The sequence below is a fragment of the Hipposideros armiger genome, unplaced genomic scaffold, assembly GCF_001890085.2.
Source record: "Hipposideros armiger isolate ML-2016 unplaced genomic scaffold, ASM189008v1 scaffold_356, whole genome shotgun sequence".
Lineage (NCBI taxonomy): Eukaryota > Metazoa > Chordata > Mammalia > Chiroptera > Hipposideridae > Hipposideros > Hipposideros armiger.
This window is the reverse complement of record NW_017731706.1, coordinates 1,163,042-1,174,362: the sequence shown is the minus strand read 5'-3', so window position 1 is coordinate 1,174,362 and position 11,321 is coordinate 1,163,042. Positions and strand designations below refer to the sequence as shown.

Below are 11,321 nucleotides of genomic sequence, written 5' to 3'. Positions count from 1 at the left end.
CTGGCCACTCACGCTGGCTGCTGGCTACACAAGGTAGCCCATGGCAATCCACTGCCACAGGGGCTGCAGCCTACACCGTCGCCGGTGACTCATGGCAGCCCAGCTCCAGGTTGAGCTGTTGTTCAGCATCTTAGCTGTGGAGGGCAGTGACATTGGCCTTCATATGTGGGATCTGAGCTGGGGCCCTCTGGCGTCCCAAGCCAGCTCTTAACCAACGCGCCACTAAGCCGGCCCATCAACAACTTTTTTTACCTTTCAGGATTCTAGTTTCCTTATCTGCAAAATGATATTAATATTGAAAATACATTCTCAACACCTGCCAGAGAAGATACTCATTAAATAAAAATTCACTCAGCAATATTTGAGTGCCTGTCATAGTAGGGCTAATTATAATTACTATGCTAGGCCCTGGAAATACAACAAAGACTAAAACAGACATTGTTTTGTGGTTTATTTTAGTGATTTGTACTAAGTGATCCTTAGGTCCCTTCCACAAGGATTCTATGACATGAAGTGATGCATAGAAGGTATCCTATTGTGAAGGTTTTATATCTGATACCTTTAAAAAGAAGAAATGCCTTCACATTTAATTTGTGTAGTTGAAACTTTTGTTTCTGTTTTTCAGACCAAGCCTTATGCATTTGATCGGGTATTCCAGTCAAGCACATCTCAAGAGCAAGTGTATAATGACTGTGCAAAGAAGATTGTTAAAGGTAAATATATTTAACTTAAGTTGTCCCAGCAATAAGTAAAATTTTGTTTGTGATCTTTCCTATTTACTCAGCATTCTTTTTCATTTTAATGCTCATTCTTATTTAAACAATTTCAGCAATTAATAAAAAGGTCAAATACAATTAGTAAACTTACTGTTATTCAAATTCCATGATCTAATTTATATAGTAAAAGGAGTTGTTTTAAGAATTATAGTATTATACTACAGTGTTATTGGAAGGTGCATTTCTATTAGATATTCCCAGGAGTTTCTAACTAAGGTAGCAATTTTAGAAATATAGCAACATGAGAATGAAAATAAAATAGTTAAGACAGGTTTCTAACAAGTACTAAAAAATCGCTGTGTTATTCTTTCATTCCATTGTTATTTCTTCCCCAAAGAGTTATCTTGTATCAGCAGAAAAACCCTTGAGGAATTTAATAAGGGTTGTCAAGGGTGAGAAAAGTATGTACACTCCAGTTCATACTATTAACTTATACTAGGATATTTTTCAGTTTTAAGTTTTCTAAAACCATAGACTAGAGCTGTGAGGATTTTAAGTGATTATCTGGACTTCCAGTTATAGAAATTTCTTTTCTCAAAGGGATATAGCCATTACTTTATTATTTATTTCATTTTTTGATAGCTCTAATTGTTAAAAAATGCTTCCCAGATTGAGGCAAAATCTGTCTTCTTGTAGCATTCACCAGGATAGACATTGGGATTCAGTATAAAAGTGGGCAGGTTAGGATAAGTAGGAGCACAGACAGTTCATCCAGTAACAGGAGGGGAGGTAGAATTTATGGATAGAAATAGATGTAAAGATGTGATGGAAGGAAAATGTAGTTAGTTTTTTTTGTGTGTGTGTGTGTTTTTCATATTCTATTTTGTCTATGATATAGGGAGCAAAGTCATCACAGAGAGGGGATGGGGGACAAGGTTTTAGGAAAAAGTATGAAGTCAGCTTTCTAGCAGTATAGAAGTGAATGGGTTAGGGAAATGTGGCGATATTGCCAGGCAGCATAAAGGGTCCACTTGAGGTTAGCTACCAGAAGAGTTAAATTTACCCACTTGGGGTTTTGCCTGGTGATTACAAAAAAGAGGGAAAGAAGGGCAAGAGAATTGTTGTCAACAGAATGATGATAATGGAAAACCATGGAATCTAAGGCTGGTGAGGGGAAGGACGTAGAAGGGGCAGATTTGAGGGACAGTGAAAAAAGGTGGTAAGATTAGTGTGTTACAGTCTCAGTGGAGTCAAAGGCTTGTTATAATCAGGGCAGTAGAGTATGACCATGAACTCCATGGAATATGAAGGAGTAAAGGACAAGATCATGGAGAAAATTAGGTCAAGGAGCTGAGAGGCCAGGGTATTTTAATGGGATCATCTATTCCATAGACATTGAAACCACCAAGAATTAAAACAGGAATGGTATTGGTGAGAGACAATGTTCTGGATGCTGAAATCCTCATAAAACGAGGAGAATTAACTTGTGATTCTCTAAATGATTACAACAGAGGAACCAGCAGTGTCATCTTTTGTTGTGAGCATCAAATAGTTTTGTTTTTCTTTAAGATTTTATTGGGGAATTGGGAGGGCAACAGACAAGTTGCTGTCCTTTTGTTCTTCAGTCTAGTGGAGGACGTTGCTTCACTGGCCCATGTTGGTATTATGATCATTGCACTCTTCGCGGGTGAGACAGTCACTCACTGGCAACTTACGGCAGCTCACACTAGCTGCCAGCTACTCATGCTGGCTGTCAGTCACTCACGGTAGGTAGCTCACGGCAGCCCACTGCATCAGGGGCTGCAGCCTACACCTGCGACTCATGGCAGCCCAGCTCCAGGTTGAGCTGTTGTTCACCATCTTAGCTGTAGAGGGCGCAGCATCACTGGCCCTCATGTGGAATCCAAACCAGGGCCCTGCTGCTCAGAGCTGGCGTCCCAAGACAACTCTTAACCAATGCGCCACCCGGCCAGCCCGAGCATCAACTAGTTTTACAAATGGATCTGTCCATGATGGAACCCACTTACATTCTTTGATCTTGACATAATGTTTGTCATCAGTACGGCGTAAGATTACATTAGCTTTTTAAATAATACAAGGTTACTGATTCAGGAATTGATGGTCAATTTAAATGTTCAGATATTTTTTATATTTGTTGCAGCCAACACTGAACCCCCATCCACACTTGAATGCTAGAGTTTTTTAATCAGAGTGCAATCATTAAAAGTGCCATTTGCATTTTGTTCATTTTAGCTCTTGGTGATATTTTGAGTTTTGTTTTATATAGTTACCTTACTGGGGATCTAAATTGGCTCTCAGCATATTTGATAAGTCTTATGGTGTCAGGGACATCGATTTTTTTAAAGATCTTTATTTAAGGACATTGAAATTTGAAAAATATTACTCTAAATCATTTATAAAATGCTTAATGGACCATGGTCCGTAACCTAATCTTCTAAAAACTGAATAAGGTTGTTGGCAGTTAATTAAATCACAGTGTATTCAACCAACTTCAGATTCTCTTATGTGTACAGCTATCTAGTTCTTAGCTTGTATACATATACACAAGAATATGATGAAAAACTTGGATTCTTTTATAAAATCATGGTGCATGACTCTGGTATTTCCCCAAAATATCATTGGATGACCCTATCCAAATGGGAAATGAGGTTAGTTCATCCGTAGCTTTTCCTTAGTGAAATTTTGTATCCTTGTTCCTAGAATTTTTTTTTCCCCTCTTTGAAAAGAAGTATAACATTTACAAGTTAATCATCTTCTGTTACTTTTATTGTCTATGGCTCTTAAAAACTTGCATACAATAACTGAAATTTTTATCCATGGGATGTAATTCTTTTATAACTAGAAACTTAGGTTCTTTGAAAACGCTGGCCGTCCTACCCACCTCAACCTGAAAGTCTCTCTTGACCATGTTTATTCTGTTGTTCCATGTTGAGGGTAATGTTGAAGATGGTAATAAAATAGGAATATCTCTGTCTTAGTTCATTTGTTCATTTTATCATCTTTTCTAGGTAATGCATTAATGCAGGTCTACTCATTCATTCTTTTCTGCATATTTTAAAAGCTCTTTTTTGGGCTTTAGTTTTTGTTTTGTTTTTGTAAGACCCACTTATAAGTGGGCTTTTACCTTTCTCATACTGTTTAGTGATTTTTTTATCTGTTGTATATCCTCAGTTGTGTAGTTGCTTAATAATAGTCTCATACTTAACCTTTCTCAGAACTTTTTGAAACCTGCCCTTAAGTCAAGGGTATATGTTTCTACTTCTTTTGTTCTTTTTTTTTTTTTTTTTAATAAATATGGTCTTTTTAATAGTTGTTCTTGGTATTGAACAGAGGATCTGGCTACACACTCTTCTGAAGTATTGTTAAGTTTGGGAAACAAATCTTTTGTTGTTCCATGAGGCCATAATCATGACTTCAGTTTGTCTACTACCTTTCAATTTTCAAAACACTCCTTTGCTGATAATTTCCAACTTCTTTTGTTCTTTATTACTGTTTATATTTTTAAGATCACATCATTCTTTTCCTGAAATTCCCTTCTTTCTCAAAAAATTTTGGTCCCTTTTACTTTGCCAGCAAGTTCCTGCTTTACTGTTTGGAATCAAGTTCTGAATAGCAGTTCCCATTTGTAGTAAGGTTAGGAATGCGGGCTTTGGAATCAGACAAACCTAGATTGAAGTCTAGGCAGGGCCACTTTTTAGCTATATGACTTTTGGCTGGAGAGTTACCTAACCTTTCTAAGCCTTTCTACGTCAGTCTCCATTTCCTCTTCTGCAAAATAAGGATACTGTAAGGATTTTAAAATATTCTTGAAAAAGTACTTCACCTGGTACAAAGTCAGCACACAACAGATATCGACTGCTGTTTGTTTCCTCTATGTCCTGAGAAGGGGAACTATTTTCTTAATTTAATCAACCATAATTGTACTTGGGATAACTCATATCCTAGGATATTTTCATTTTACAAAATTAGACTTCAAGCAATTGTTACAATAGAAGCTTTCTGTCATTATCTCTTTCCTGCTTCTATGCCAGCTTTATAATTTATATTCGAAAGGTATCACCTGGCTATGACTTTTTCTTTTTTTCTTCACGCAAATGTTCTCTGCCATTTTGGAGGAGTTTGGATATAGTAGCTAGTGGGTCTTGGCCTGCACAAGGATATGAATGTGGCAGAGTTAACAATTAAATACATAGAGTTAAGGAGAGAGATGGGGCAGGGGTAGGTGGTGGGTGTCTAGTGAGGTGTGAGGACAGTAAACCAATTAAATAAATACATGGCAAGTTGAACTTGGGGCAGTCATGGCAAACAAATCAAGTGGAAGGCTGTGGTTAGAAACTGTTGGTAGGTGAGGCTCAGCAAAATGATGAGCTAACTGATATTTCTTCTGAGTTGTACATTTGATGAGCAAGCTACCAGGAATGATCTGAAAGCAGCTAGTACTCTCTGGGCCACTGACAGTCCCCTGAGGTTGCATTGTTTCATAAAATTCTGTACAACTATGTAACTTTTCTGTAGATTCATTTGATAAATTTTTTTTCTTTCGAGCAAGTTTTACCCGCTTGTATTCTCTTTTGAATTCTGAATCTGAGTGATGTCTACAAATTTGTTTCCCCTGTGTGAAGTAGTTGTCAGTTATTTAGTACTTGCTATATGCCAGGCATTGTACCAGGCCTTATAAATTCCTGTTTCCTGCCATGGCTTCCTGACCCAGACTGTTTGCACTGAATCCACATTTAATTTTTCCAAATGTTACCTGTGTGTATTTATATTATTTCCTGTGTTCCTTGAAAACATAGTTTAGTGGTTAAGAGCATGTCTTTGAAGCCAAGACTGTCTGGGTTTGCATCCTAGCTCCATCTTATTAGCTGTAGAATTATAGACTAATTATTTAACCTTTCTGTGCTCAAAAATGGGACTAAAAATAGTACCTTGCATAGAGTGTTGTGAGGATTAAATACATGACTATATGAAAAATTATTAATCTGACACATTATATGCTCTCAAATGTTAATAATAATTTTATGTGACTTCTAATTCTGTTTTCCCCTAATCATACATTTTATTAATGAGGAAGCTGAAGTTCAAAGAGATTAAGCAACTTCTAGAAAGTGATGTGCTGTTGTCTCACTTGCTAAATATGTTTTTTTGTTAACAAAAGTAATATTTAGTAATAAAGTAATAAAGAAGTAATATTTATCCGTAGTTGTCTATTTCTCTCTGTTTCTCACAAGAACGGGAGAATTGTATTTAAAAATGGGGAGAGGTTTTGGAAAGGGGCTGGTGTTAGTGATAATGACAATCATTCAGCAAGCATTTGAGTTCCTATTAAGTGCCAGGCGCTGTGCTAGGAGTTAAACATAGTCTGGCCTCAAGGACTTCACAGGCTGGTGAGGAAGGCAGACAAGTAAATTGATGGTTGCAGTGCACAGTGATAAGTGTTATGATTAAATGCAGATACTATAAGAGCACATAGGATGGGGCTCATGTCCAGATTTATTGGGGGGTGGGTTGTGGAGTTGGGAGGAAGATGTAAAGCCTGAGCTAGTCTTAAAGTATGAACAAAAAGTAGGGAGAGGGGGCCGGCTGAGTGGCGCATAGGTTAAGATTTGGCTTGGGAAGCCAGCTCTGAGCAGCAAGGCCCTGGTTCGGATCCCACATGAGGGCCAGTGACACTGCCCTCTGCAGCTAAGATGGTGAACAACAGCTCAACCTGGAGCTGGGCTGCCGTGAGTCGCCGGTGACAGCGTAGGCTGCAGTGGGGCCGCAGTGGCCTGCTATAAGCTACCGTGTATGGCCGGCAGCCAGCGTGAGCGGCAGCAGCCGGTGTGAGCTGCCAAGAGCCACCTTGAGCGGCTGTCCAGAGGCCGGTGACTGATCTGCCTCACCCGGGAAGAGCGCAATGATAATACCAACATGGGCCAGTGAAGTCCTCCACAACTAGACTGAAGAACAAAAGGACAGCTACTTGTCTGTTCCCCTTCCCCCGATTCCCCAGCGCTGTTCCCCTCCTCAATTCCCTAATAAAATCTTTAAAAAAAGAAAAATTTTCATATTTAAAAAAAAAAATGTAGGGAGAGAGAGAAGTGCCTTCCACGTGGAGAGATGACACATGGGCTAAATGCATGCCCACATGAGAAGAGTACCATGTGTGGGGAACGACATTCATTATGGTATGACTACAAAGTTGACCATATGAAATTGTCAGATTTGACGGTTTTTAACCAATAAAAACAGTATTGTGAGGGGAAGGATGGTGGGAGATGGAGCTGAAAAGTAAACAAGAGCCAGCTCAAAAAGTGCCTAATTTTATCTGATTACAGATGTGTGCTCTCTAGGATTTTCAAATAGATAAGTATTTCTTTTTTTTTAAAGAATTGTAAGATATGTGTGTTTCATTGTATGTAAATTTTACCTTAGAGGAATAAAACTGAAAAGTCCTGAATTCTAGTTAATGGTAAATGCAAGGCTAAGTATTTAGGTGGAAATGTATTGAAGTCTGCAGTTTACTTTGAAATATATTAAAAAATAAGATGGATGGCTAGCAAATAGTAAAATAAAATAATGGTAGAACCTTGGTGGTGGTTATAGGGATGTTGATTGTGAAGTTTATTCAATTTTTTTGTATGTTTAGATTTTTTAGAAAATAAAATGTTGGAAGTGTTGGCGGTGATGTGGAGAAAAGGGAACCCTTGTGCACTGTTGGTGGGACTGCAGATTGGTGCAGCCACTATGGAAAACAGTATGGAGGGTCCTCAAAAAATTAAAAATGGAACTACCTTATGACCCAGCAATTCCACTTCTGGGTATTTATCCCAAAAAATCCAGAACACTAATTTGAAAAAATATATGCACCCCTATGTTTACAGCTGTGCTATTCACCATAGTCAAGATATGGGAACAACCAAAACGCACCCACCAGTAGATGATGGGATAAAGAAATTGTGGTACATTTATATAATGGAGCATTACTCTGCCATAAAAAAGAATGAAATGTTAAATTTGCAACAGCTTGGATGGATGTAGAGGGTATTTTGCTAAGTGAAATAAGTCAGACAGGAAGACAAATACCATATGATCTCACTTATATGTGGAATGTAAAGAATAGAATAAACGAGCAAACAAAATAGAAATAGACTCATAGATACAGAGAACAAACTGATGGTTGCTAGATGGGAGGGGGGATTGGGGTATAGGGGAAGGTGAAAGGATTAGAAAGTACAAATTGGTAGTCACAAAATAGTCATGGGGGTGTGAAATACAGTATGGAGAATATAAGCAATAGCATTGTAAAGACTGTGTAGGGTGTCAGATGGGTACTAGACTTACAGGGGGATCACTTCATAGATTATATAAATGCCTAATCACTGCGCTGTACATCTGAAACTAATATAAAATATCGAATGTCAACTATAATTAAGTGTGTGTGTAGTCACACGATGTACAGCATAGGGAATATAGTCAATGGTATTGTAGTAGATATGTACGATGTCGGGGGTAGTAGACTTGGGGGGGTTATCACTTTGTGGGTGTAAATGTCTAATCATTGTTTTGTATACCTGTACCTAATAAAAAAAAAAGATAATGTTGGGGGTTAAATCGTTATAAAAAGCAAAATCAGGGATAGATATGAAGGTAGGCAATAAGTGGCTCTTTTCCTAATTGAAAAAAATGTTATTACTTTGATGATACATTGCATATCTAGAAATCACCTAATCAGTTGTTGCTATGTCCCCCCATCCAGAGCAGAGCCTGGATCATTGCAGGTGCTCAGTAAATATTTGAATGTTGAATATTCCATAATCTCTAGTCATATAAAATGTTCAGTTACATTTAAAATCCCAAATAGGAATGTATTGCATAAATTTATTACCCTAGGACACTTTGTGTAATAGTTTCACATAACTCAAATGTACTATTATAACAGCATATAGACATAGGTACTAATAATGTGATCTTGGGAAAGTCACTTAATTCATTCACCTACAAATGTTTATTAAGTACCTATTGTAGTTGTTAGGTAATTGGATCCACATCATGAATGGATCCTTTATAGATTTAACCAATTTTGGAATTTATGCTTAGGTTTTATGTGATTGATTAAAAGATCTTAATCAGAGGGCATGACATAAGACATACTGGGAGCAATTGTATATATAAAGGAGGTGAATTGGAAAGAGTCTGTGCTTTTTTCCTCCACATTATTTCTTCTTCAGAATTGCTAACAGACAGAAGTACTGCAATCCCATCTATTTTAAATGGGATTCTTGAAATTATTTTGCTTTCCTTCTTAAAACTAAAAAGGTTTTGAAAAAGTTAGAAACGTTTGAAATCTCTTAAAATCTTCCCAGGGAAGTAAATACTGATGCCTTCTTTTTCTCTTTATTTAAAAAAAGAGGAAAAAAAACTATCCCCATATCAGACACAACTAACTAGGTAACAAATTTCTTACTTGCTAATTTACTTTCCACTGTTACTGGCTGCTATTTCCAACAGAGTCTTCTCTTTTTACTTAGGCTTCCTCTAGAGTAAAAAGTAATATCAATACTTTTTTTGTCACCAAAACAGAACAAACGGAATTCCTGAAAACTGGAAATCTAAAGGTTACCTTCTTGTTTGCTCATATTCTCTTTTTTTTTTTTTCTTCAGCCTAATAAAGGAAGATACTTAAATGTTAATGGTAGATTTTGAGGTACACAAAGAGCCAAAAAAGATATTTTTTAAATTTCACAGGAAACCTGATAATTGATTTTGAGGTAGGAATGTATGGGCTTGTGAGATTTAACCACCAGTTAACCACCAATCAATAGTCCCATTTCTAAATGCTAATTTATATCTGTATGTAGATTGGCAGAGCATTTTTTCTTTTAGATCACATAATGCTTTGGAATACAGATGTAATGACATTTGAGATGTACACTGACATAGTGATGATTATAAGCAACAGAATTTAAAATTTGTTTCTTACTGACCACAGAAAGTAATCTGGGCTGGAGAGAAAATAATTGCTTAGATGGATCATCACTAAGAAAATTATTAAATATGTTATTTATTTCCTTTAATGTCTTTATAAATCTTTCATGTACTAAACTTTGGTGGAATCTTTGTATTAGTATAGACATCATCTGAATTTTCCTCATTGTTTTTCCCACAAATATTTTATTAGACTTGATTATGCATGGAAAAGGAACAGGGTTAATATGTGTGTGAATTTTTTAGTGTTTTCTAACATTCTGAAGTAATTTCTTAAGAATCTTGCTTAAGGGGGGAAAAATTACTTGAAATATAAAATCCCTTATTTTCTTATAGATGTACTTGAGGGATACAATGGAACAATATTTGCATATGGACAGACATCCTCTGGGAAGACACACACAATGGAGGTAAGATTTTATTTGTACTTGGATGTAATTTGCAGCAGAGACAGTATATTTAGTCATTATTTGTGAAATTATACAGTATTTTTATATAACTTACCAAAATGTGTAATAGTTGAATTTGTTTTTTTAGATATTTGTAGAGCCATTTTCACCAAAAAATAGTAACAATTACAATTCCTATCCTCTATTGACTGTAAGTTGTACATTGAAAGTTTTGAGTTTTAATTCATACTTCAGTTTGCTTAAGAAGTCTAGTTTTGTTTTCTTTTTAGGGTAAACTTCATGATCCAGACGGCATGGGAATTATTCCAAGAATAGTACAAGATATTTTTAATTATATTTACTCCATGGATGAAAATTTGGAATTTCATATTAAGGTAAAATCCTTGGGAAACAATTGTATTGTATTTTAAACCTAGAATAAGTCTATTCTAAACAATAATAAATGCTTATTTCCTTTTTAAATATATTTTTAGATACTTTGAAAATTATTTTATGGACAGATATAAAGATCATTTAGAGTTAGTAAACTTGGATTCTTCATCTGACATTAGATGACCAAGTTAAACAAGTTAGCTGAGTCTTTTTTGCCTTATTTTCCTTCTCTGTAAAATAAAGGAGTTTGTTTTAGTACAGATCTCAAAGGTTTTTACTACTCCAACTAGTCTAATTCATTTTTGATGAAGATATGTAATGGAAATTGCTTCTTAGTTATGTAAGCAGTTTATCAAATTTACATCTTCCTGTTAGAATATGAACTCTGGCTGAATTGTTGATAACTCTGTCCCCCTAGTCAGGTTGGTTCCTGGCACTCAAACCCTGTTAAATGTTTAATGAGTAAGTGAATAGATTATTTTATAATTTTAATTGGTTAATCTTTTTTCCTTTATTTCTTTGCCCTTTAGGTTTCATATTTTGAAATTTATTTGGATAAGATTAGGGACCTGTTAGATGGTAAGTTAAATTCTTGCTCTTAAATCATTTAAAAATAGCATGTAATACTTGTAGCAGATGTGAGACCATTTCTTAGTAACTGTATGAAATTGACTTAAGTTGTAGGAAACAGACGTTTAAAGTTTAAGCTGAATGCCTTTCGACACATAGAGTAACTTATTTAAAGTAGATATTTATGGTGCTTCATAGTAGTAATTAGAGCATTGAACTGGAGTTACAGAACCCGAGTCCTGAGTTTTGGTCTTTTATCAGC

At 36.0% G+C, this 11,321-nt stretch overlaps 1 protein-coding gene across 2 annotated transcripts in view; it reads left to right on the top strand.

Annotated features, from left to right (window-relative positions):
* Positions 1-11,321, top strand: part of KIF5B (kinesin family member 5B) — a 45,515-nt gene that overhangs the window by 7,379 nt on the left and 26,815 nt on the right. For both annotated transcript variants that reach the window (XM_019661629.1, XM_019661630.1), the window contains exons 2-5: positions 626-713; positions 10,044-10,117; positions 10,387-10,491; positions 11,020-11,068. In XM_019661629.1, the coding sequence (XP_019517174.1) occupies positions 626-713; positions 10,044-10,117; positions 10,387-10,491; positions 11,020-11,068 (316 nt within the window). The remainder of the gene's footprint in view (positions 1-625; positions 714-10,043; positions 10,118-10,386; positions 10,492-11,019; positions 11,069-11,321) is intronic.